The sequence below is a fragment of the Anopheles moucheti genome, chromosome 3, assembly GCF_943734755.1.
Source record: "Anopheles moucheti chromosome 3, idAnoMoucSN_F20_07, whole genome shotgun sequence".
Lineage (NCBI taxonomy): Eukaryota > Metazoa > Arthropoda > Insecta > Diptera > Culicidae > Anopheles > Anopheles moucheti.
Window position 1 is genome coordinate 26,789,871 of NC_069141.1, and position 27,609 is coordinate 26,817,479.

At 44.8% G+C, this 27,609-nt stretch overlaps 1 protein-coding gene across 3 annotated transcripts in view; it reads left to right on the plus strand.

Moving 5' to 3' along the window:
- The window catches only part of LOC128301407 (mucin-5AC), a 92,009-nt gene that overhangs the window by 56,983 nt on the left and 7,417 nt on the right, over nucleotides 1–27,609 (plus strand). The window contains exons 7-16 of one of the 3 annotated variants that reach the window (XM_053037857.1): nucleotides 5,678–5,843; nucleotides 5,924–6,284; nucleotides 6,986–7,593; nucleotides 8,844–8,999; nucleotides 9,075–9,208; nucleotides 9,278–9,498; nucleotides 9,565–9,786; nucleotides 9,853–9,977; nucleotides 10,273–10,572; nucleotides 19,232–19,402. In XM_053037857.1, coding sequence (XP_052893817.1) covers nucleotides 5,678–5,843; nucleotides 5,924–6,284; nucleotides 6,986–7,593; nucleotides 8,844–8,999; nucleotides 9,075–9,208; nucleotides 9,278–9,498; nucleotides 9,565–9,786; nucleotides 9,853–9,977; nucleotides 10,273–10,572; nucleotides 19,232–19,402 — 2,464 coding nt within the window. The remainder of the gene's footprint in view (nucleotides 1–5,677; nucleotides 5,844–5,923; nucleotides 6,285–6,985; nucleotides 7,594–8,843; nucleotides 9,000–9,074; nucleotides 9,209–9,277; nucleotides 9,499–9,564; nucleotides 9,787–9,852; nucleotides 9,978–10,272; nucleotides 10,573–19,231; nucleotides 19,403–27,609) is intronic. The other 2 variants (XM_053037858.1, XM_053037859.1) reach the window with 2 other exon arrangements.

The following is a 27,609-nucleotide window of genomic DNA, read 5'->3' on the forward strand; positions in this document are numbered from 1 at the left end:
ATGTCCCGCACCAGAGAAGAATGCCTAATCGGTGTGTGTGTGCTGGTAGCGGTCACAAATTGGACGGGAATTGTTGGGTAGCTAAGGAAAAAGCGAAAAAAAAGGAAACAGATCGGCCCACGAGGTCGATGCGATCGGTGCTCTGATTATGAACCTGTGTGTGTGTGGAATCATTGGTTTTATTGCTGTTTAGAGTTATTGCATATTTGCAGGCGCTTTTGTCTGTTTTCCCTTAACGCAAATGTGTTGTTCGCGGCGAAATGTCCGAATCGGATGGGTCAACAGTCTGGCAGGTTTTCCGACTGCCTGGCGGAACCATTTACTTAATTGTATCCACTTCAAATTGGACATTGCGTTTTCGGCATAAATTTTCTTACAAGATGGTTCTCCATGTTATCAGGGGCACCGTTGATGACCTTCGTTCCAGCTGCTTGCTGGGGCAAAAGGACAAGCGATACATTTTTTTTCTTCACTTTGCGCCTCGGACTGTGTCGTTCCGTAACCGTCCACTGTTTTTTTGATAAAGGTTTGCCTAAAGGAAGTGGCATAAATAAATATTTAAGTGGACAGTCGGCAAAATTGTTGATGGAGACGCATGGTGATGTGGGTATCCAAACGACATATGGACGTTATCTAATATCGGACAAATAGAAATAGTACAGTTTCTCTCCACTCTTTATCTAAAATTGTATACAATCTAGCGACATAAATCAACGCATTTTTATAACCATTTGACCAACAATCCTTATGCAAACATTGGTATTTGCATTGGTTTTTGTTGCTTTACCCATTCGATACAATGCAAACCGCAACATTCCTTCGCGACATGCCAATTCAAGACGTGGCACATTCATTGAACATGCAACAATATCTGCATGCCTTTCTGAAACGGTATCGAGCGGTACCGCTGCTGATATGCTTTTCACACACGATCGGCAAACAATGAGGTGCCTGCCTGCCTGCATCCGTGTTGGCATCGTTACTCGACTTCTCATAATTCATTTGCATATTTTCCTGAAGGTCCCAGCGTGCACTTGCGAGGACACTTTTTCAAGCACTCTTCCTCCCCGCTCTCTAGAGACACAACAAGATACACTACTAGCTCCTCCAATATGGGAGCAGCAATGAAAAAAAAAACACGAGGGGCCATTAATCCAGGCGATCTACCCTCGGCGTATGTCGACATAGACGGGTAGCTATCTGTATCCGCCGGTAAAAAGGTGTTTGGCCGAAAACCTGCCGTGTTTGGCCTACTTTTGTGTCGTTCACCTGAATGGTGAGTGTTCGTTGCAAAACCGCTCGACCGAGTTCCCCACTGGGAAGGTACGGTTCAGGCCTCTCAAACAAGGGAACGCAAGATTCCCTTATGGTTTTTTTTTGCTTTTCTATTCAATGTTCCACAATCGACAAAAAAAAATATATACGTGGCGAGTGCTTTTCCCCGGTGGACAGTCGATTTCCGGCCTACCGTCTTTCCCGATATTTAACTACGACTCTTTTTTTTCGTGTTCGTCGCAACGATATGTGTGCCAATGCAAAACAAAACTCAGCGACAGCTTCCGGTACGTCGGTTTCCTATCGCTGATTTTGTATCTTTCGTACACGCCACTCGAGTGCGGCCAGTTCCGGTATGGTGCTCCCGAAACTAAACCGGAACGGAAGTGCACTATGGAAAACTATGGATGTAAAAGTTGGACAAAAAAAACCGAATCGTTTTGTGTACATAAATTAACTCTTGTTTTAAATATTGCTACAATATTCAAAACATAGGTGACGATTTGGTACCTTTTGTTTGCCTACCATACCACCTGATGTTATATGCAGGTGTTTGGAATCGTTCAATAAACAATGCGGACAATACCGCACTAACCTCAAAAACCCGACGCCTTATTATGTTTTTTTTCCTCGGCTTCATTGGAATGCATTGTCACGAATACGCCATTCCTTGGGAAAGGTTCCTGTTTTTTTTTTTTGTACATACTCGTCCATGTTGTTCATCCCGCAAGCTTTAAACCTTGGGGCACACTCTATACATCCGCATCAACACCGCAGTCTGGCACGCAGCAGCTTATCGAACCGTGCCGCAAATGAATGTATGAAACATCCCCCGAGGTTGTACCTGTCCGTAAGCGATAAGGTAACACCGTCAAGTCACATTCGCTCCGTTTGTGCGGCAGTATTGGGCTCTGTTGTGACCGTACGAGGGAAAAACTGGAGGGCTCTGGAGGCTTCTCCTGGTTTTGTATGTATTTCCCCGGTGTATATATGCACTCGCAATAGATGACACCTTCTCTCGAGATGGCTTTTGTTTGCCTTTCAACACCTTCAGTTGAAGGTGTTAAATGTGAAGCATTATAATGGTCTGTTTACTGATTTGCAGGGCAAAAAGGTAGAGATATTTGGTGACAGTTTGGTGATGTTTTATTTTTGAAAACAAGGATAATCGGAAGGATAATTTAATGCAGTGTAAAATTGGTATCATTTTAAAATATTTATTGTAATTCTTCTTCAAAACATAATCTAACTAATTATCAAATTGGAGCTTTGGATAAAATATTTCATTTGTTTGGGACATATTTCAATCCTAAAACTTCAACTCGACGCCATATTTAACACACCACCACCAGTGGTTTTCGAAAATGCATATTTGTATATTTCATTTTGCAAATGTGCCTCTTTACCAAGCAAGCAACTTATCGAAGGCAATGAAGGGAAACTTGGTTGTCGCCTCTCCATCTCCCCTGAAAAAGACACCATCCAACTTATGCGAGAGAGTTAAAACTTTCGCAGAACCAGAAGCAACAACATTCCTTTGTTGTCTGCTGCCAAATGCAAATTCCACCCGCACCGTTACCAGATATTCGAATGATAATGCAACTCAACCACTTTCGCCGGTTAGGTGTGTGTTTGTGTGTCTGTTCCTCTCGAATGTAGCATCCCGACGACACGAAACGGTCGTAAACCGAGAAGGAGGTTCCCCACAACCGGAGGTGCACCTAGGAAGATAATGCACTTTCGGTTTGCCCGCTCTTTGGCAGGCCCAGCGCGCAACCAACCCTTTGGCCATAGGGCGAGTTAGTTTATCTCGCACGATGCCAGACACAGGACCACCATCGGGTAATTTTGGCAAAATTAAAGTGAAAGAGAATTCAAATGCATTTTCAAAAGCATCCCCAAAACAAAAGAACATCGCTGCAGAAGGAGAAGAAACGGAGGAAATAAATATCCACCGCAGCGGCTTGGGACGCGAGAGAAAGATCGAAGAATTGTTGCATTTAACAGCAATTAAAAGCATCCTTAAATGGTGGTTGTGGAACTGAGGCGGCCTCAGTTCCGTACACTCCTTCCCGTTTAGGACACCGTCACGGCATTGTTTGCATTTCATCTCATGTTTCGGCAAACTATTCACCGAAAGGTTTTGCAGGGGTTTGTTTTTTTTTTTTGAGTTAAAAGTTTAATTAAAAGCCACCCCCGGTCCGGCATCTAACGCTGCATTGTTAGCGAACAAACAGTTCAACCAGTTTGAGGTGAAAAGTTTAGAAATCTTGCACCGAATGTGTGCTGAAAACTTTTCCCTCGCTCACTCTATTCACACGAATCGCATTTTATAATGCAGCTACAATCTGTTGATTCTGCAAGTCAGTTCCAGCGTGTGTTGTTGCATTTGCCCCGTGCCGAGGCTTTTCCCGGCAATAGGTCAAACTAATTTGCACAGATGGAAATTCCACTGAAATTTATCCCATCGCGAAACAGCGGGGGCAAGTTCGAAACATCATGACAGTTTCCATTTCGTACCGTTGCTCTGTGCGCACCACTGGATGTGATGGGGAGATGGAAATGGTGCTCCCGGGTTTGTCCGGGAAACTCGCGAACGATCGAGTGACAGTCCGTTATTTAGCACATCAATGTCAGCATTAATATTGCAAAGTTTTCACTCGCAAGCCAGGGACAAGCTGCTGCAACAGTACGCTGTTTATTTGCTATTCTGTTTCTGTTCCTTTTTTGTGAAACTTGCCATGCTTTCTTGAAGTTCTAGATGGTACTCCTGCTGTCCCGTTGACACAGTTCACTTTTTGTGCTAGGAATTGCATATTTAGTGACCACTTGAGCCACCGAATTCGTTCAGTGGCTGCACTTTTCTCAGCATAGTTGTGAAAGTGTTCATTTTAAACGACAAGTAAATTCCCCAAAAGTCACTACAACCTTTTCTTTATATTATTTGATGATGTTCTTATCATTTTCATCATCATTTTCTTATTTTTCAAGTTGAAATGGAATATATAAAGCTTTCCAAACATTATAATTTCTCTTTCGGGATGAAGAATATCCAAAAAGTGAAATTATTTCATATCTCTCTCAACACTCCGCGGTAATAGTTCTTTCTTTACTTCTCAAAATTGAAAACCCTGTAGTCATATTTAACAGCAATTTTTCTCACGACTAATAACCAATGGCTTTTCCACAATGGATAGTAATATTGATTTCACTAGAATGCTTTCCCTCATCCATGACTCGTTCCTAACCCAATCCCAACGACAAAACCACCAAACATCACAAATGCCTCACTTAACCGATTTAGATTACCTGGTTGAAGTGTGGTTGACAGGAAATGGTTCCAACTATCCAGGTGCTGTAATATTCCACACGTTAGTGAAAGTTTCGGTGAGAATTTTCCTCCCAAAAACCACTCTCAACCGGACGGGAGAACCTTCCGCCGAGGATGAAGAACGTGTGAAGTTCCTGAATGCCCACTGGGACATCCCGTCGTCTAAGAACTCACATCGAACCACATATATACCTTGGTACCAGGGCGACGACATTTCACATACGCTTGACGTGACCTCAAAATGTTCCCGGGCTACAAAACCGGCACCGGGATCATTAGCTTCATTTGTCAATGTCCCCGAATTCTCTGGACTTCCCGGTGCTGCCGGTCGAGAAACGTGTGCTTAATGCACCGACTGTGGCCCATGAAAAGATCACCACAGTGACAGCCGATGGTCGTTGGAAATGGAATGGACGGAGGAAAACAAAAAGGTCACACGCGTGCCCTGCCACGGAATCTAACCCATCAGCATTTCCGACAGCAATCGGGCGGACAGGGAATTACCTTCCGGAGTGTGTTCTTCCCTGAAGGTGGTACTCAGCAGTGTCTCCTTTCGGTTCGTTACATTTCGGAGTAAATATCCTGCCCTTGCAAGCTAGTGTGGTGGTAAATTAAGCTAAAAATTAAATTAATGTAAATTGACAGCCGGACACAGCGTGTAGGTTAGTGAGGGAAATGTTCCAATATTTCTCCCGTACCTTCTTATCCACGTACAATGTTCCTGTTTCTGTGCAGAATCATGCGCTACTTGCTCATGTTAAATTGAACACTGACATGTTTTGTTCTTTTTTAACGTCCCAAAGCTTTGTTAGCTGCTACCGTACGATGCGATTCAGTATATTCAATATTCAAAGCAACGTATCCATCGTCGGTACAATGCCTCCTGGTCCGTGTTTGCAATAATTCATGCAAGCGTCAAACATGCTCCCGAAACAACCCCTACGCATGATCATAGCCTACTCTTGTGTAGTGAATTGCGTTTTTTTGTTTTATTCGTTTTACTCTCCATCAACAATTCAATGTTTTGATTTAGTGTTTTTCATGTCTGATTTGTTGTTTTTTTTTTTGTAGGTGATTGGCCGACGGAAACCTGGGCCCAAGCACGCAACCAGTTCGCAGTCGAGTTTAGAATCAACGCCAAGCAACGTCAAGAGCGAATCGAACGAATGGCCCGACCCGCCGGACATACCCATCTGCAGTACCGAGGATGAAGCGGCCTCCATTTATTCCGATTCCGGTAAATAGGGTCATACCACCGCCACTTTTCGCTTCTTCATCTACCTAACACTCGCACTGTTTGCCAAACTCCATTTTTAGACGACCTCATCCCACATATCCCGGACATTAACGGGCGCGGCACGTACATCATACGCAAGGGACGCCGGCAACGGCAACGTTTGGCCAGTCTCGAATCGGAAGCCAGCAACAACGGTATTCTCGCCGGACCCGATACGACCCCGAGTTCACAGCGTCCGGATTCGCTCGGCGATGATCACATCCTGCGCGGTCTTCCCAGTCCGGTCTTTCCGGCATCGATGATCACGCCCAAATCACGCCACAGCATCGATCTGGGTTTGTCTGCAGCGAAGACCGCCACCGTCGCCGCCAACGTAGCGCTTCTCAAATCGTCCCCATCGGTACCCCAAAAGTTACTACCCAACGCCGTACTTTCCCCCAGGTAAGGTTAGGGTTCCCCGGGTGTTGCTTAAGTTAACACTGGCGTCCTACACCCGCAGGAGCAATGCTTGCGATTGCCAAGATCAGCAGTTGAGTGCTTTCATCTTTCACCGGCAGGCACGAGGGTTTGCCTCCTTTTGAAGCAATTCTCCTGCTCCTTCACGAATGAATAAACTCCATCCCAATTTCATGATTAAAGCGCCTTGGTACAAGATGGAGGCAAAAAGGCTTCTCTTATCATCTTCGTCCCACTTAATAGATGGTGCATGGGAACGAACTGAAACACCCTACAAATAGCCAACAAGCAGCTTCTTGTGCTGAATAGTTCGTTTCTTTGTTCCTTCCTTTGGGCAGACGTTTATGGCCAAAAGTTCCACTGGTCTAAAGTATAGTTCATGAATGCACTGAAAAGCTTCTGTTTTTTTTTTTGGCAGAAAGTAAACGTTCCCGTAGCCATAATAGCGCTGTAATTCTGCCTGATGAGATCGTCTGTTGTTTCGTCTTCCGGAAGGACAAACATAACCTTAATCGAGATTCTGTTGATACTCTCCTTGGGTCATCGTTGAGCTGCAAGAATGCGTTGCTTGCTGTGCTGTGCAATCGCCCAAAAATAAAATAAATGAAACACACACGCCCACAGTTATATGCTCGCTCGCTTTAACCACCGCCACCGCCGTTTCTGTTTGTTCGCTTTACTTTCAGGTCACGATTATCATTAGACTTAAGTTCACCTACTACCTCAGAGCTTTCAACTAATGTTATAAAGATCACCACCCCGACCGGAAGCTATCCTTCGCCAGTATCGGCACACCATCACGCCTCCTCACCACTCGGTACACCGACCGCACCACTCCTACACCACGGACCCGCCCTGAACGGGCTCATCAACAACGGTCCGCTAGTGGTCGGTGTTGGTGGCAGCAACAGCCTGAGCAAAAGCGCCAAAGCACCGACGACGGTTGTCAACGTTAGCAGCAATGGCGGTGCCGCCAGCACCAGCATTGTCAACGTCGGTTCCGGACCCTCTGGCGCCAATCAACCGCAATCAGCCGCACCATCGCAACCGGTCGTTTCGGCCCGGTACACCGAGTTCAAGACGTACAGTTCCACGTTCGATGCGCTCCAGGCACTGGACAACTCGGCCAGCGGTGCAAACGGTGGAAACGGTTCCGCTGGAAGCACATCGACCGGTACGCATCTGAACGGTTGCGGATCGGGCGCACCGACCGCCGGTGGTTCCGACAATCCGTTGCTACGCGTTTCCTCGCTGCCTACCATCACCCCGTCACCGCTAACATCCTCCGCAACAGGTAAGCATAACCGAGCCGTGCAATGTGTGCTCTTTGGTGGGTATGTGATCGCTTTGCTTTCAGGAGTGGAATAAATTACTTGCGAGATTGGAAGCGGTTTTCGGTTTTGGCATCTATCGTCCGTTAAACCCCGTGGAGATGGAGATTGATTAAGTCGATAAGGAGGAAGCAGCTCAGCGGTCGCTAACATGCCATGTATTTCAAAACATCATTTACAATTGCCTAGCGGTCATGATGTTGCAGCAGTTAACCACCGTCACCTATCCATTCCCGAGCTGGTAAAAGCTCCCTCATTGTGCACTAATTAGAGTTGACTTGGGCCTTAGGTTGCTTACGATATCTGCAAAAGCTTCTTACGGTGACACACCGTCATCATCATCGTCAGTTAATTAGAAGCGCTAAGAATGCGAAATTGTGTTTCGCACTACCTTCGGTTTGGCATCCTTACTCAAGGAGAGCTAATGTCAACCAACTCATAGCCTAATTTTGAAAGTGGTACAAAACAGCCTACGTTGGCTAATTTTTTCTCCAAGTAAATGGTATTAAAAAGGATGATGTAAAAGAAACCCAACCCTTCACCCCTCTTTTCGGGGTTTGATTAGGCCAGTGGAGACATTTTTCATTCAGCACCGGCAACCATTCAAAATATAAACTATACCATCCACATCGTCCAACCGGCCTACCAGCCTTCGTACCGGAGGAATGTAAAGAGATTGGATGCCATTAGAGCGGACAAAAGGATGGGGGTCCATTCTTTGTCAGTTACATTCCTTCTTTCTGCCTACCTTGGTCCGTTGTTTGTTTGCGTCTAGCTAGGCCATTTGAGGAAGGTGTACTACGGAAAGGTTTGCAATGTTTTTTTTGTCCACTTTCGAATGACAAGCAAGCAAAGAAAATGATAATACCCGTGTCATATTGTGCAGTCACTTTAAGCTAATGGGGGAAACTTTTTCGCCATTTCTTTAATGGCTCTGATTTCGGTTGAAAAACGCTTTACAAAACTAACCATTTTGCTTATTGCTTTCTTTTCTGAAAGGGTGTTACGTTATAGTAAAATTTTGCCTATCACAAAAAAAAACCTGTCCAATTGTCATCTATCTCATTTTCTTCATAAATTCAAGTCTCATCGCCGTTGATTGCACGCCTCTTTCCCAATACGTTATGTTGTATGCAGTGTGGTAAACAAGTTTGCATCCTAGTCTAAAACTTGTACTCAATATTGTATTCCATCTTGTGTTCCTTTTTTCCAGCCGAAGGTTTAGCGACACCGCGACGGGAGCTGGCCCCGCCAATCGAGGAGGACGAAGAGGCGGACAGCGACACACAACGAGGGGCTCCGTTGCGCAAGATAGAAGATAACATTAGTGCTTTATTACGTGGTGATATATCCGTTGCTAGAGTAGCCGGTAAGTGACGAACGCGGTGTATGTACCACCGGGCTGTTCAAGTAATTGCAACTCCTTTCTGCTTTCCATCCACAGACATACCTCCAGCAAGACGTCCACTAGGTTTTCGTCTAGGTGTTCATAAATCAGAAAGTGCCAAAGAAATGTTGCTGTCGCAGGCAGGCCTCGGACCGTTGCCACCATCGCCGCCATCATCCAGCCCGGAACCGGTTAGTTAGAATGGTGTGATCAAAGCTGGAAGTCACTATTAATGACCCGTTCGAATGTCTCATTTCCAGCAGGATAGTGATGAGTTCCCACCATTGCCTCCATCCCCGACGGAAGAACCAGAGGTCATGCATCAGATGCACGGTATTCGCATCAGTTCCCGCAACCGTGGTAGCAACGGTGCTCCCAACGGTTCCAACAAGCACGATCAGCTAATACACGGCTACCGAGAGGAACATCCGCCTGCTATTCCACCACACCGTGGACCATCGATAAATACGCTTAAAACAAGGTACTATGCAAAGAATCGACGCAAGACACAAATAATACATTCCGGCTTTCAACCTCCCCTTCGCAGATCGATGGATGCCGGGTTCAGTAAATCGTACCGTAACGGATCGTTCGGTTCGTCGACGTCCCCGCACGCCCCCGGTACACTTCCTCCCGATTTGCCCGGATGCAACTCGCGACGAAGAGTCATCACCGGCGGCTACCAGAAGCGCACCGCACAAAGTCCCCGAGAGGAAAGATCACTGCAAACTTCTTGCAGCCTACCGGAGACGCCCATCTTTGCCCGAGGGTAGGTTTTAGGGTCCTCGTATTCGAGTGTAATACAGTGTTTAATTGTCTTGTTATATGCTTGTAGCTGTGACATACCAAGAACACCACATCGACGCGCTCCAGAAGTTCCACCGCACGGTAGCGGAAGTCGCACGGCACCCAGAACAAACTCCACCACCAGTAGTCTCGGATCGTCCGTCGTCGGTATCAGTATGTATCGTAGGAACCTCCCATACCTCCAATGTTATACTCTTACCCGTAACAAAACCACACTCGGATGAATCTTCGCTACGTAAATAATACGCTTAGTTGCACCATTATTTTTTATAAAACCCACATACAAACTCTAAACCCTCTCCCCCTGGGTGATGGTTGATTTCGAACGAAATTGGTGCACCGGATGCACAAACAACAATTCCCCCTCTTTTTCTCTCACACTAACTCCATTCACCATATCGTAACGCCTTTTGTCTGTCTGTTCGTCCGTTCTTCATCCGCCATACAGGTGCCTCGACCACGATCGGCAGTCGACAGCGCAGCATCAGCCAAGCGCTCGCCAACGGGGAGATGCTGCGGCTGGCCGGCGGTCCCGCCCGGGGCTGGTACCCGAAGCAGCGCCACCCGAGACCGGCCTCCACCGAGAACCTGGACCGGCTACATCCGCAGGGATCGCTGCGCGCCTGGGAGGCAGCGGGTACGGGTAGCCGCAAACCGCTCACCCTACCACCAAATCTTACACCCAAATTTTTCAACAAGTCACCGCGTGAGGCACTGCGCCGGGTTACTAGTTTGCTCATACGCAAAGGTACGGTAGGGCGATTCTTCCCAATCGTGTTTGAAGGGCCCCTAAATTTTGCTCGAATATGTCCGCCGTGTTTGTCTCGTTGTAATCGTGTCGGTTCGGTTGCTGGAGTTTGCCCGTGCGTAAATTATCCTTCGTGATTCGCGGTTCGTGATCACGCGTTACGTTAAAGTTTTCGCGCCTTGTTCGTGTTTTGATTATTAACCCTTAATTTTTTTACAATTCATTAGGTTGTTTATGATAACTTAAAGATACTATTGTTTTGTTTCTTTTTTCTCTCTCTACAACCATTCACGTGCATCCTTTATCCTGTATTGGATAAGATAAGGCAAAAAATAATTCAATCATTTTAGTATTTGATTTGCTGCTGTTCGTTTGATTTCAAAAATTTGTATTTTGATTTGGCATCACTGCCACCCCGATGCATTGTACGCAATATCGCACGCAATCTCGCGATTGCGCAAACTTTACGCCTCGGTGAGCTGTCAGTTGCGGATGCACGTGGTGTTGTTATTACGAGATACCATCTTTTTGATCAGAGTTTATTTCATTTTCTCCTTCATTCTTCAACCATGCAGGGTTTTTTTTTTGTTATTGTGTCTTTTCTCAATTATTTCCTTTGTCAGTATTTCGCTCCCATTGCCGGTCGAGTATTTTTTTTGTATGAAATACGCGCTCGTTTTTAAAAGCACGACAAAGCTTCGACGCGTAACATTTCACATAAATTGCGATAAATCAAACCTTAAACATTAGCATGTCTTAAAGCAGCTACTAACTAGAGCAGCGTTGTATGTTACGATTACAAATCGTGCTAATCGTTTTTAATGCCCTAACGCGGATAAAATCGTCCTTACCGTAAAAAAAAAGAAACGCACACAAAACGACTTGTTAAAAATGATCACCGCCGCACATGTCACATAGAGCACCTTCCACTACCCATTTTCTCACACTCCTCACTCGTAACCAACTCATGCACGATTCTCTCGTAAACAAGCATAAAACCACTCCATCATCCTTTCAATCACTTCGCGATCGGTTAGCTTTTTCTATGTAATTTATGAAACATTGTTTTGCTATATGTTTAACTCTCTGTTTCCCTGCCACTTCATACATCACATATAAGCTGCTTAAAAAGCAGAAAACAAAATTAACAGCTTCAAATGAGTGCAACAACAGTTCACCAACCAAGTTGGAGGTAGCCCCAATTAGCCAATATAAAATCAACGAAAAATATCTCTACCACATGTAGAGGCAGAGAAGTAAGCGCTTTGGGTCATTGGTGGGTGGTGGAATCATACGTAAACGTGCCCGCACTGTCAATGAGTACATTGCACCGCTTCTCTATGTCTCTATGGTTGCCTTTTTACCACCAACGATCAATGCGAAACGACTGATCGTGGGGCGAACCCCCAACCGGGCATGAAGCGGAACGAGAGTGTTTCGCGCGGTAGGGCAAAACCGCACCGCTAATTCAATCAACTTCTACCGACTTCTAATCGTTTGCCCGCATTCCCATTGTGTCGGGGTGTCGCGTGTGCGCGTGCTTCTGAGATGAGACTCGCACACACCATCGATTGGAGTATCTCGAGACAGTATTAATCGTTTTTAAATGAAGCGATCATTGGTTTTTTTTTCCTTCTGGCATAGTTTGGGTGTGTTTAGCGAAGAATTCTTGAGCTGCGTTCGAAATCGATACACAATGGGAGCGCTTTTATCGTTACGCTTGATACAAAACGGTGCTAAGTACACTTTATCTATCGGTTTATCGGCAGACTGTATCCACCAGCTCTGTACTCGTATCTAACCCACCAAAGTGCAGCTGGATTTCGCTTTATCCGATAACTTTCGGGTGGTCACCACCATGACACCCGGTACATCTCGTTTCGGCCCATCATGCTATTCATGCTGCTGAATGTGCTGACTGTTATCGCATCCGCATAAAACGCGCCCGACGCTGGCGTTCCGAGACCAACATTTTATTATTCAACCGGCATCGGACTATCGGAAATCGCAAAACACCAAACGCGCGTCATACCACCCCGCCAAGCGTACCAAAGGCGTACGCTGCACACGCTGACATTTACGTTTACGACTGATGTTCTTTTTATTCATTTTAATTTAATGTTCAGTTTCTTAGCGTAGCCGTAACACGTTGTTGCATTTGCCGTAAAGCGAACGGAAGTTGGCGCCCCCGGTCGCGTTCCGAGCGTCATATTTGTCATTTCCTCTGACGGTGCTGTGCATCCAGAATTGTGGTTGACTTCAAATCGGATACTCTATCGGACCTTAAAAAAAAGGGAGAGCTGCCTTAATGCCTTGTAACCGCGATGCATTCTGATTCGCTTCCATGACGTCATCCAACGATTTCGGCCACACTGGCCCATGACCTCGATACCAGATGAAAGTCAGACCAATCCCCTACCGTTCTCAGCACCAATTCTTACGATTTGCGTTACTTTTCGCCAAACCAAACCAACCGCCCCAATATGAGCCGTCGTGTGTTTTGCCTCCACACGCACATGCATTTGAATCGCACATCGCGGAATGGTCGGGCAATAAACAAGAAGGGAGAACTGTTTATTTCTTTTCCTTTGCCTCTTTTATGATATTTCGAAGACCGTGTGCGTGGCCGCTCGTTTAGGCAATTTTGTGTGTGACTGTGTCTACTGCTGCGCGGGGAAGCAGATGTTTTCTACCGAGCGTCCCAACGGGTTACCACACAAAGGGGTGCAATCATTCTTCGGGTGGCTTATCGGGTGGCTTTTGAATGGAACGCAAAAAAAAACCCCTGTTTCTAAATTTATGCTTTCTTCTACAAACAACTCAGCGGTTAATGTTTGTGTAAATTTTCTTTCCCATTTTCATATTTATCTTTCTGGGTTTTCCATAATCCATCATTCTTGTCTCTAAATCGTATGGTTTGGCCGCTGTTATAAGTTGTGGGTTATGGAAAACGAGGTGACAAAAGTATCGTGAAAAGGCAGGACACGATTACGCCCATCCACGCTTGAATTAATTGTTAGCAATTTATAAATAATCGTGAGCGATGATGAGCCAAGTTCGTCGTGATTCACTACCGTGTGTGATCGATGACTGTGGGAATCTTGAGGTGGCTGGTCTTATACCTTGTTCCTCAAGTAGTTATTCATTCCATGACTAATAACTACATTCATCGTGCAATGAGAAGGGCGGAAATGGATATTAATATAAAGGCGCATTTCCAGTCCCAACTATCCCATTCCTGCCACGATCGCGCGCCTTTCCTTTCGCATTATTTTTTGGTTAAATATTTCGCTAAAATACAATTGCCAATTGCCATTTATCGCACCGGCGCGTTAATCCAAATTGGTAGAACAATTAAAGCGAAACGTACGTTTCTGTTCAGAAAAATTCCTTTCCCCGCATCCGTCTCATAATGGCGAACAGGCACGCAATCGTGCCCCTCATTCCTAGCCTTGTGTTGTGTTAAAAATGGTGTTAACAAAATTCACCACCAGCCGGAAATAGAGCCCTTTGTTCTCAGTGCGCCCAAGCTCCACGCCCGATGGTTGGTGGCGGAAAAAGTGATTTAGATTTCAGGTGACAATCTGAACCCGAAGGGGGTGCCAAAATGCTCCAGCCTAATGGCTTCATCCAGTATCTTCACACCTATATTAGGCGGAAACCATGGTACGATGGTGTGGGTATCGTTTAATTGTGTCCTACTTTTTAGTGCGCAAAACTCACACACACACACGCACACATCTCAATTGAAACGAGTTTTCTTTTGTAAAACAATAACAAAAGCCTAAAAAAGTGGAAGGGACATTTGCTGAAGATGGTGTAAATACGGTCCCTTGGCACGCATCTCTTCCAGCGGGGATCCTGTGATGCGATGGTTTAGAAAATCCCTGCGCCATAATCTTACTACAATTGATACCGATTGAGAAGCTTAAGGAAAACTCCGATTTCCTTTATATTTCGCCTGCTAAGGTTTGCGTTCTTTTTCCCTTATTTTTTCGATTTTCTTCCGCTTCTTTTTATACACCGAAACACCCATTTAAGCGAGCCTTGTGATTCCATTAATTTCCATTTATCAATGTGGTCCATCCGGTTAATCCGATACCATCCGTCGCGGCGTGCATGCCCGGGAAAGCGGTTGGGTGTGCAACTACAGGATAACGCACCCAACCACCCATCCGGAAAAAGCCGGATCGCTATTGGCAACCGTGAACGTGAAAGCGGAAACAAAGAAAATCCTTGCACCGGGAAAAACCTCAAACTCTGGGTCCCTGCCTGCCTGCCTGCATGTGTGTGTGTGTGTGTGTCACTGCCTGCAAGGGATGAAAGGACTCGTAGCAAAAGAGAAAAAGAGATGGCGAACGCTGATACCGGAAATATCAACGCCCGGAATGATAAACATATAAGTATGGATACAAAATAAGAAGCGAAAAGAAAACGGCAAACTCACCGGATATGGTGCCCACCCCGGAATAGGGAGGGTCACGAAGCGAGAGCGAGTGTAATGACATTAGCATTAACTTTTAGTAACAAAACCACTACCAAAAAGGAGCAAAGGAAAAAAGGCCGGTACAACATAAACCGGGGTAGTGGTGTTAGTGTTTTGCTCGGAAGGATATACGCTCGGGTGTGTGTGTATGTGCGTACGGGACAGATATTGATTTTCACTTCAACATTCACATCGAAAGCATTACTTTTTTGGCCCAAAAGTGACGCTTTTCAGCGCGTGTATTGGTGACGGGAAAAGCGTTTTTTTTTTTTGCTTTGCGTCTCACGTTGTATGCGTGTAGCGTGTGGTACGACAAAAAGGATTAATCCTCCACTATGGGAGGGTATATCCTTACACAAACACATAGCAATAGCCACGTAGCACGTGTGCGGGCATTTTTGTTTATTTGTATTATGCTTATTTTCCCCTCGTGAACTCTCCCTCTCTCTCTCTCTCTTTCTCTCTGTTTCGAACCTTTAAAGGCATCCATTATTTATAAAAACACTACCAGCAACAGGATTGTGTTGTTACGCCTGCGGTGCGGCCATAAAAATGTCCTTTCCCAAACAGCAAACTTAGGACACTCTCGATGATGTTGGGAAATTGCTAGATTGCGGTTATATTTCATCTCCAAACTTCATTTCCCTTTTTCTTGTACACACATACACATACGCAAGGTACGTCCGCACTGTAATGTCCGCAATTTTCCCCATTAGAATTGGGGAAGGATGAATGGATTTATGAATGTCTGTAGTCTGTGTGTCTGTCCACCCATCGTTCGACGCCCTTTGGCTTGGAGTAAGGAATTAACGCCACGGGTAGGAGTGAAGGAACAATAAAACATGATAATACAACATTCGCCAACTCACACCACACCACGCGTCAATGCTCGGAGGGACGTGTCCTGTTTCGGATCGTTTGTAAGACGGCTTGCCCCAACGCACCCTGCTGTCATTCCCCCGACCCCCGGAACTCTTGGCCGTACAAGCATTTCGCAATAGTGCGCGCGCACTCGAGAAGCATCATCGCCCCTCGCCGCGGCGGGGGTTGAATGGTTCCGGCGTACGCGGAGAACGCTTTGCACACATCTTGACGGCGGCAACGACTCGCGCTTCCTTCCTTGTACCGAGATTATTGGACCCGACGGATGTTTCACTCACACACGCTCATGTCGGCGGCAAAGGTTCCGACCGGAGGTTGGGAAATGGCTAGTGGCTGGGGACTTTATCCCTCATTCCTGTTCATTTAACCCCAAAGCTGTTGCGTCCTCATCAGACATTCCTGCCCATAAAACCTTTCTTCGGCTCGTATCTTTATTTATCTTGTTTCGCTTGCTATTGCTTGCCCATTTCGGTTTGCACCAGGCAGACAAAGCAACAGGATCATTGAACGAGTGCTGATACGTGATGAACCAATTCGCGCTGGGTCGGCAGTGTTGCCAACAAAACAACAAAATACTAAACTAATAGTGGAGATACTTTCCCGATTTTGCTTTTCTACGATACACTGAAAGTACTCCAAACTGCTGCTCCTATCAAAAGGCTTTACTATTCTAATTTCCCTTCTCCAACACACATTTCGATTAACAGGAAAAAGGTCCTTACGCTTGGCGGATGGTTCCAATTGAGTGGTGAAACCCGATTGCGGTTACACCGGAACCACACTTTCACCGCAAATCGGAAGATGCTTTTTCGGAAGAAGTTGTTAAAGAAGTTTCCCCCCGCTAGCGCCCCAAGTTTCCGCTTCCCCAATGAGCACACCTTAGCGGTCCAACACCAGGGACCACGGAGAAAATAAATTCTCCCGGCAAGCTTAATGCGCTTGATGAGATTGTTTACTTTTTTGGACCGGTGCCGCCCTTCACCGTGCAAAACCGTGCTCACGTGGCCCCATCCGCATAAAAAGGGGAGGAAGATCAATTTAGAAGTTTGTTTTACTGTCAGCATCATTTATTATTCAACGGGGCGGGGGTGGTGAACAAAAAAAAAATGAGAGAAAGTTTTATGCCGACCACCGAACGACCAGGAGTGTGTTGTAGTAAAACTGTGAAATTTCGCTACCCCGTATATCATACAGGAGGCTGGCAGGCTATTTTGTGGTTACGCGTTTTTCGGGCAAACGCTGCTAATATTTAAAAATTACCACCTCGGTCCGGTGTCTGCCCATCTCACGGTAACACCCACCATGAGGTGTTTGGGCTCCTCTTTGGATCGATTACTTAAGCTCTCGACAAAGGCTTTTGATCCTTGCTGCCGCTTTTCTCTCTCTCTCTCTAGAAAATGGTGAAATATGGCAACACTGATGCCACGCCTCACACGTACTACTAGCATCCAAGGACCGGCACCCGAGAAGCGTGCCACACGAAGCTCATAAAACGCCAAGGGAAAGTTCCCATTGAACATTGAAAGCATTACGGGTTATTGCCGTGCATTGTAGGTACTTTTATTGAGCTGGCGGCACTTCAAAAAGGGCCAGAACTTACAGTGTGCGGGTGAAAATGTAAGCGCATGTAAATGCTCCTGGATGTAATCGTTAGTTTGAAGATGCAAGAAATGATGTATGGACGGGTAAAGTTACAAAATTGCTTGAAATTACTGTGCTGTTGAGATTGCAATACTGGGCAGAACAACCATAATAACTACTTCTTGAATGAACTGTGGGCCGGTTGTGTTCAAAAGTTGAAGTTGAAGTATACTCGAATGTCCACATTACTTTGCAATGAATCAAAATCATCAGGGCATAACGTCATGTCTTTAAAATGATACCGGACAACCTAGAACGTACAGACTTTGGGGCGTTGAGGGCAAAGGTGTACTACAAAGTATACTGATGTATACGGGAGTCTTCGAGATTGGACATTGAACAGTTCCAAGGACTCCTTCCAAGGCTTCTCTTGAATGCCAAAAGCGCTGAAGAAGAGAACATAAATAAGTTAATCATGAAGATGACATTTAATTTGAGTACTATTACAACATATTTCACTGTTTTGTAGGGTCAAAATGGAAGTGGAAATTCGCAAAGAGTACCTTAAGCTGAAACTCATACTATTTTGTTATTAATAATTATTGAAGTTCCAGGAAATTGGAATAACACAGTAGATGATAGCAAAGAGCTCCAAAAGATCTCCCGATCCAGAGGAAATTCATGGAATTTAACGCTCACAAGGTTAATTATTCGTTGCTTGGGCAACAACTCGAAGCGCTCTTACCATGCTGCTAGGCACTGTACTCAACTTTAATCACTGTCACGGCAGCAAACCATTCCATTGCGAGTTTGCAATACCAATTTCTTCCATCCACAAAAATTATACCATGTGTGCCCGTATCGAGGCCACTTGCTCCGAAAGGAAAACACTCCACTCCGCCACTCTTATCTAACAAGGCCAGCACTGTAAAAATCCTCCGGCTTGCGTCCGACAAGTGCATTCTGTTGTGTGTTCGCGTTGCTGACAAAGAGCGTTCCAAAATCCCGCCCCTGATAAGCGCGCCGCAACGGGGTTGCAACGGTTGACGGATGGTGGAACGAGCTCGTAGGCAACAAACAGAAGTATATGAACACGCCGAAGAATTTGCATCCGTACCAGTTGACCTACGGCACGCAGCCGCTGTCAACGAAAAAGTTGCAGTGTGATTGACGGGGTTGCAACCGGAGCGGCTACTTTTGGGAAATGACTTTTTGATGTTGTGCCCTCCTTCCCTTGCTGATAAGGCTGCTCTGATGCACGCTGTGTTTCTTTGTTTTCCATTTCTGTCTGCTCAGCTTATCGAGAGTTTATCAATGTAACGGCTAGTGATCACCACTTAATCACCACGTCCTTATCCATGTCGTTTCTTTTGCTGTAACTTTCGTCTGTACAAAGCTTGCTCATGTTTATTATTTGACACTAATGAAACTCATTACACCGAGAACCGGAAATCGGACGCGCTTTCTGTTGTTAATTCCGGCACACTTCCGGCAGCATCATATCCCCTTCCCCGATCGATCACGCTCACTTCTCAACACATCTCGTACGCAACCATCCCGCAAGCTAATCACATCGTCTTCATCCTTCACGCTCCTTTCTATTGTCGGTCTTTGTTTTAATGTGCCGTAAATGTTATTTGTTTTCATGTTTCGTTTTTGCTTTTGTCCCTTTGTAATCGGTCGCATTCAACGACGGCACCGTTTCTGCAGGCAATTCCGGAACGAAGGAAAAGGAACCGAAAAAGGACAAGGACAAGGAGCAGCCGCCGCATCATCATTCGCAACATCCGCAGCAGTATCACTATCAGCAGCAGCAGCAGCAACATCATCATCACCGTGATTCGTCATCCGTCTTCCTACAGCGTTCACCCGGTTCCGACGGTAAGTGACCTCATATTTGTACATTTTTTGCTTGCGCTCATTTATTGCTGATTTCTTGCCCCGTCAGGAGTTGATTCGAAGATGCGCAAAATATGTTGGTGATTGTGCTCCGCTGCACGATGCACGATTTGGGTGTTTAATTTAATTTGTACCGCTTAATGTTCATTATCGTGTGCGTGTTCCATTGACCCTAGGCAAATGGTGGCTGTTACATTGATTTATTTCTTGCGCTCGCGAATAACATGCGAACATGTGAAGTAATGCTTTTTTTTGCGGGCAAAAGCGGTTCAAATGTTTATAAACAGCGGACAGAGCACGTCCACCTGTAGACTGTTTCCACCCTTATCAGTTTTATCACGGGGCTAAACGATAAGGTGGATTGATATCGACCGAAAATAGAACGTGATCTAAAATCCACTCACCGTGTTAATCAATCTTATAGCAAATGAATCGTGAACGTGGACATGTGTTTTTTGATTTATGGTAATTTAGGAACAGTTATTTTACATTTTTAATTCCTACACTATAATTTCTACACATGGATATTATTATTTCAAGTGTTATACTGTCTTTTTGCTAAAAGTCAATGTAATCCTATATCAATTATATAATTTTAAAGTGGTCTTTATTTTGTGGAAAATTATAGAAATCGCTTGCATAATGTTTTCCTTTCCTAGTCCGAAGATAGGAAGCTCACATTAATGCTTCTACCTTTATCGACTGCTATAGATAGCTCCAATGAAAAATTTTGGAAAGGCAAGGAGTGGCTTTTCTCTTGGAACTAAATTTTCCACAAAATAATCTCAGCGTTTATATGATAAAAACTGCTGGGCTTGACGACCCTACTCCACTTCTGACGTTCAAAGAATTTGATGACTTTTATGTTGCGCCAATGAGATTCGATCCTCAACCATTCGCGTAGTACTAGACTCAACACTGATGCGCACGGCTATAAGATTAAAAGATTTTTCGGTCACAAAACCGACGATGAAAACTGCTAACAGCTGAAATATGTTTGGAAGTAAATCATGCAACAATGCTCTATAGAAGCATTGTTTTTTCTTTGTTTCTATTAATTGTAATACTATACATGTTTTAAATAGTAATCTGTTAACAGTATCGCGCAAAATGAATATCACTTGATGATTTGATGAATGATTTTGGTCTAATGATCGTCTTTTCTTATATTTTTCCTAAGAGTAAAACGGCTCAAGTGAGGAAATCTGAAGTACATACACCTTGACCTTCCACAAGTGCTAAGCAATCATATCTAAAAATCTGGACGGTAATTGCGATTCTCTTTCCACGTCGAGTATAACTTTAAGCAAAAACATTTTACTTAAAAAGTCTACCATCCAAAGCTACCAAACCAAATTCAGCCCTCTTTTCTCTGCTTGCAATGGACATTTTTCTTCAAGAAGTTGGATCCGTTCATCTAAAAATGCTGCGAGTAGCATTGAATAACTATCATCTATTTTTTCCGCATTTTTATGGCAACATGGCCACATACTATTTAAAAATCCCAGTCTACGCCCATATCTTATCAAGAAAAGAAAAAAGAAAGGAGAACAAGAAGGAAAAAAAATCTGCCAGTCTTGGTTTCGCACCCGGGGGATGGTGGCGTTCGATTAGTTAGTTCGACGCGCACGTACCACACGGTGCGGTGTGAATCACCCACAGTTGCCACCACCAGTCACGCATATCGGGCGCATCGGTTTTGGCGATATGACGCTATCTTTTCCGCTACTGCCGGATGCCATTTGCCAAACCCCCCCGGGGCCCTCCGGTCCTCAAACCCGTCGTCCCCCCGATAAGAAGTTGTACGTGGCCGTGGCTGTTCGTGTTCGTGTCCTTATCGTACCGGACGGCAAGTGCATGTGTGCTGGGTTTGGTGAGTGGTGTGGTGTCGCGAACAAGTTTCGCAATATGATTTCCCTCACCGCTCGGAAGCTTATCGAAAATCGACATCTTTTGCTACACGGGCAACTTCCAGCAGCTGGTAACGGGAAGGGCGGGAGCGTTTTTTTTTTTTTAAAGGACGATCGATTGAAGTTCGGTCTCATTTTAAAAGGTAACTGATAATACCTCGTCTCACAGAGAGTTTGAAACAACAGTTTAATGAACACGATCTGGAGGAATTTGACAGCTGTCTGTTAAACTATTTCTCCGCGAGTAACGAGAACTCACTGCCATTACTGCCGCATGTCATGTGTCATGTGTCTGAGCAAAACTATTTGCAATGGAAAATGCATACCGAAGAAATGGGAAACAGGAATGCGTTTCACACTGACAGCTTTAGTATTATGATTCATTTTCATTCTCTTCAGCGTGTCGGAAGCGCACACCAACACACATAACCATCAACGAGACGATGAACTGCAGTGCTGCTGCTGCTGCCGCATCATCCGTCCACAGGGATGCATTCCATGTTTTCCACCTGTTTTCCACACTGCACTAACATTTGCTTAGTCACCGCTGTCGGGGTGGATTCATCCCTTTTTCTACTCTGCTGCTATGTGTGTGTGTGTGTGTATTGCCCGGCATGTGTCTGTAGACGTTCCCGTCTCCCAGCGGCGATCCTCGATACAGGCGAAGCTGAACTCCCCCGCTTTGGTTATGTGTTCAGTGGCATCGACCTACACCCCCAGCCCAGCCCTATGTATGCAACCAATGCCGGAGTGCTTCTAGTGCCGGCCGGCAAACTGTGCCATTGACGCGCATCGGCTCCGTACATACAAGCGCACCGGGATACGGAGAGTCTCAGATGATGCCCGACACACCCGGGCCAGTTTTCGGTACAAGCTTCTCCCCTGGATTCCGAGGATGCCGAGAACTTCAGGGTTTCTCTCGCCTCACTGTGCTGCACTTCGGCTGCTGCACTCTGATCGATTGCAATAAAGGATATATGCGCCAAGTGAGCGAGATGGGAGAGCAATGAGAGATCCAAGCAATCCGTGGGTGCATTACTACTCGGAGGGATGCATTTTTTTTTCGTTTGTTTTGGTGCTGTTGATACGCCGCGCCCAGAATTCTGTCAATGTTCGTGTCCTAACCGTGTTGTTAACTTATTTTTGCGGAAAAAAGTTAAAAATAGGCGAAAAATGAAAGTCACTTCTACGCCGAGTCAGACCTTTTTTGGGCGGTGTATTAAATATAAACACTTACAGGAATGCTTCTCCACTATTTCCCTTTGCCACTCCTAGGAGAAAACAGGTAAAATGGCCAGACAAGCACAACAGTGGACGGTTTCGTTTGGTATCCTTTTGTTCCACGTGATTCCAACGACCTTTCCGTTGTTTGTTTTTCTTTCTTTTTCCTCCTGACCACATCGACGACTTTCGTCGTCTGGGCGTGAGAATGAGCTTTTTCTTGCCGTGGAAAGCAGCATTTTCCCCCGGCACCTTCCACCGTGGGTTCATTCGAGTTCAATGGCACTTGGCCATATAATGCGTCTGACGAGATGAGCACTTTTCCATCGGCGAAAGAAAATTTTAGCTCTTTCGTACGAGCTCGTCTCACCCCGTGGCCAATTCGCTCGGGTTTTCCACAGCCAATTGAAATAGGCAAAGTAAACAAAAAAAACCTGATGGAACGAAAACTTTTTCCTCACAAAATGTTCACACCAAACGACAGCGATGATGATCGAAATGTGAGTTTTTTTTTTGTTTTGGGTAGAAAGGAAGTTTTTATGTGCACGATAAAAAGGGACATGCAAATTTGTGGCCCAGAAGGGTTTTCGGGGGTTCGATTGTATAGACTATCGCCTACCCCATTATATGATGCTTGCTGTGACTGTATGCGTAGGATTGAAGTGGTGTTATCACGCTTGCGGTGTCTGTAGATAGTTGGCTCACTCTCCCCGGGAAGGAGTTTAAGACATTCATGATTATAACTTATAACGAAACGGCTTCAAGGCAATCGATATGGTGAAATGTGAAAGTTCTGTTTCTCTCCCTAAAATAATAAGTTTTTGGGAAGTTGTTTTTTCCCTTAAAAGATAGCAAAAGTATGGATATAAAAATATACACTTTGGGGCGATACTTTCATTGCCTCGTGTGATATTTTAATATTCTTAAAGCTGATACAAATGCCGTTGAAGCATCAAAATTATTCCATTGCGGTGTTTTTGCTTTCTTTACATGAAATGCATTTGTTTTTCGTTCGCCCATTCGTATGTATGCATCATTGAGTTGGAACTCCACTGCTGTAAACATGGGATTTTCATTCCGAATGCAAATTAAACTTGTTCAAACCCTCCCTGAGGGAACGGATGCTGTGTCCGGTGGGATTGTGCCAACTACATCTGTTTGTTAAATATTCATCCAACGCGAGCTATGAACTCCATGGTTAGAAATGGACAGAAATGTATTTCAAATAAAAGTCTGGACAGTACATTTTATTTAAAAAAATTAAATTATATCTTCAAACTACAGATATGAAATAGCAAATTCTTCTTGTTCTGCAATGCACGAAGCTTAAGTTAATGTAATTAAAATAAAAAAATGGTTATTTTTAGCTTCTATGACTCATAAAATTTTTACTCAAACCCATGAGTCATACGAGTTTTTCTTCCTTGGGAACTACCCCTTTTCTAAACGCGTCCACCCAATCGATACCATATGTTGCCGGTTGCAACATGTATTGCTTGCCGCTCCCCCCCCTGTCTTTTCATCTCCTCCAGTTGATTACCTCCCCAACGCCTCTGACGATGAGATGGCGATGATGCTGCGCAACAGCAAAGCGCTGGAAACAAAAACGACCACAGACCAGAAGCTGGAATGCCCTGCTGCTAAACTCTTCTCGGCTAGCTGGCACGACGAGGGGGCGTAAAATGCAAAAAATGGGCCCCCTCTTCTACTACTGTATGTGTCACAGCCGTTTCCGTTTACGGTTGTCAATTTTCTTAATGATTTTTCCATTATTACTACAAAAACACTCAAGCGCCGTCTGTTCTCGGGGCGCCAACTGACACTCCACTGGTCCGGTACCGGAAGCGTTGGGTGCAACTTACTTGGGTCTGCAAACGTTAGTCATAAAAGTGACCGTCACAAAAGCAGAATTGCATTGGTGTGGGTGCGTTTTAACCCAATGCACTCATTTCGTGCATCTTTTGCATACCTGAGAGCGGGGCTATTTTCGCACACAAAGTCTCGTTCTGGAGAGCTATTTAGAGACCAAGTTGCAAGTGTTTCTAGTTAATGAGCTCGGAGTGCTGTGGAAATTGAGCGATTGAGTTGATGAATTGCCATTTGGTACATTAAGCGCAATGGGGCCTTCTTCATTTTAATTTGTTTGCTCTTGTTGCTATTGGAATTTTTCTTTCAACATAGAAGAGCTACTAGGTAGTTATTAGCTTATCAACTCGTTGTGTTAAAGTTTTCTACACTTTGTTTTCGGTTTTCGGTTTTGTATATTGGCGTCTTTTTTAGTAATACACAATATAAATCATACTTCTACCTACTGTTTTTTACGCATGTTTTCTTTTGTACTTATTTAAGTATTTTTTTTACTTTATTTTTGACTATACACATGTTCTCCTTTGTACTTATTTAAGAATTTTTTATTTTATTTTTGACTTTACACACAGTCTCCTTTGTGCTTATTTATACTTTGTGCTTTGTGCTTATTATTTATATTACTTTGTGTTTATTTATGTGTTTTTTTTACTTTATTTTTTACCTTGTTGTTTGTTCCGAAGCTTAAAGAAAAGTTACAAAATCCTAATCCAATTTTTCTTAAATACAGTTATTTTATTAGTCATTAATGATCATTAAGTATAAGTAGAACTTTTATTAACTCACCTTGTTCACCTCATAATTTTGAAGCTTTCTGCAGTGCATCAGAAAACATAAAACACAGCCCTGCACCCTGGCCCGTTACACCATTTTCCAACTGTTTCGCTTGTAACACAACCCAGTTTTATTGAACCTAGCAGGCACAAATATGTAGCTGCATTCGATCAATTCCACCCCGGACCCCCCGGTTCGTTTCCAATGCACCAGATCTACCGCAACATGTAATTCCCCCGTCCGGGCGCTACCTTCGAAAACCATCTCCAACGCTCCAAAGATCCCCCAGTACGCAGTGGGCGCAAGATGAGTTTCGATTTCGTCTGCAGCTCTGGTGCAGCTATAAATAACCGCACGCGGTTGGCGGTGGAATACTGGCCCAATGGCAGGGTGAAAATGTAATATTTGCTCCGTAGGTGGAAATACAGGGTGACACAACGGAGAGATGATCGTACTTTCGCCGATGCATGCTGTCATACACAGCAACAATTGCAACCATCTCCATTGCACTGGTGGCGTGGCATAAAAAAAAAACAATATGTCCAACGTGCCCCAACAACGGTGACAAAAATATTAAATCGAGCGAAGGTTTTTTTTTCCTGTCCGCCCCCAGGTTGTTTGGCTGACGAAACACGACGAATGCAGATCGAAAGGTGGTGCCAATGTTGTGTGCAAAAATTGCAAAATTTCAAACAACTCAGTTCACCGTTACACTCGCAACAAGAGCGTAACGTCAACCTTAATTAGGGTGTGGCCATTTCACCAAGAAATATTAATATCCTTGCTCCCCCCCCAAAGCAATGACTTTCTTCTGCTTTACATCTCTACGGACGCCTTTAGAAATTGGACCTTCTGTTCTGACGACGGTTTCGGTGCCTTTGGCGTCGACCAGCACAGCACACAACTTCCCATCCCAAATCTTTACCATTTTAGTACATGGCTTTTCCATCCGAAAAACAGCACTCGAATCGGCGAATTGTCGTTTGCAATATATTGACAAACTCTCTGCGCCATTTACGCCATACCCTCGCATTTTTCGGTAATCGTGGAATATTAACGAAAAGAGAAACAGAAATTGAAAATAATGTTTGCTAACAGCGCCGGGCATGAATCTCTTTTTTTCCGCCTGTTTGCTGCGCTGAAGTGCGAGGCGTAAAGTGGTTTTGTGAGTTTTATGAGCAAAGCTGTGCGGAACTGTGAGATTAAACAGCCTGAAGAGATTTTCTTGTTTTTTAATGTAGCTGTAACTTCTAGCGGTTTAGAAACTTCTCAAACCTACAAGTCCTACAAGCGGAATGGAACACAGATTGTCAATCGAGAAATAACAAAACGATAACGCATAAAACTGCATTTATGCATTTGATTGCTCCACGTGTGGTTTGCTTCCCAGAGCACAGGTGCGAACAGTTACAAACCCCTTCCGAGGAGAGTGGAATAGAACAGGAATAAATACGACAAAAAAAAGCTACACAAAGGTAACAGAATAGATCATAAATGATAGCGGAGAACCAAAAGCGCACTGGGAGCCTAAAGAGTTTGAAGGTTTTTCGAAGCATTCGTAAGCCATCGTGCACACCAATACAGCGCTTTCGGATGGCTACCAGGTTTAATTACTTTTCTTTTCCGGTCCGATGCGATACGCCGGTGAGGTAGGTGAGTCCGAAGGAAGCGATCGCCGATCTACCGGTCCATTCTTCTAGCCCACCATTTGAGTGGCTAAGTTCATTGAATTGTTGCTACCCCCGGTTAGATCTCACCATCATCATCACCACCATCACGATCAATGATGATCGCGCCATCATCTGGTATCGGTATCGTTTGACCACCATTGACTTCCTCTCGTGCGCTGGTAAATCCGTTGCACCTTGCCGTTGGCCAAAGAACGCCAACAAGCAAAATTTGGAAGAAAAAGCGTGAAGGTGAGAGGCGAAAGCCGACCCAACCAACCAACCGATCGCCAAACTCGCGGGCTCAATTACGCTGAACGATTTATGGTTCCACTGACTTGCACGCAGCAGCATACAGCCAACAGCCAACGGAAAAAACCTCCCAGTGTGTGTACGGAAAACTATTTCTATTTTGGGTAATATTTATTTATTCTATACCACTTGCTCCAACACACCAATCTGGCCAATCGAATGGTAACGGAACGCTCCAGCAACAAACCTTCCTTCTTTTCGGAATTTGTTGTTTTGCTAATCATCCCTCCGCCCCGGATGGCGGATAGGGAAAGTTCAACTGCCACATGCCAAAAAAAAAAAAACGAAACCGGGGCGACCTGTGTGCATGCACCCGTGTGAATGTGAAGCAATAGAGCGTGAATTATGTGATTTCGGTATTGGAAAATTGTGGAAACCCTGTAATATTAATGATGCGCGTTCGCTTGCACCACACCGGCCCCAAAAAACGACACAGTGT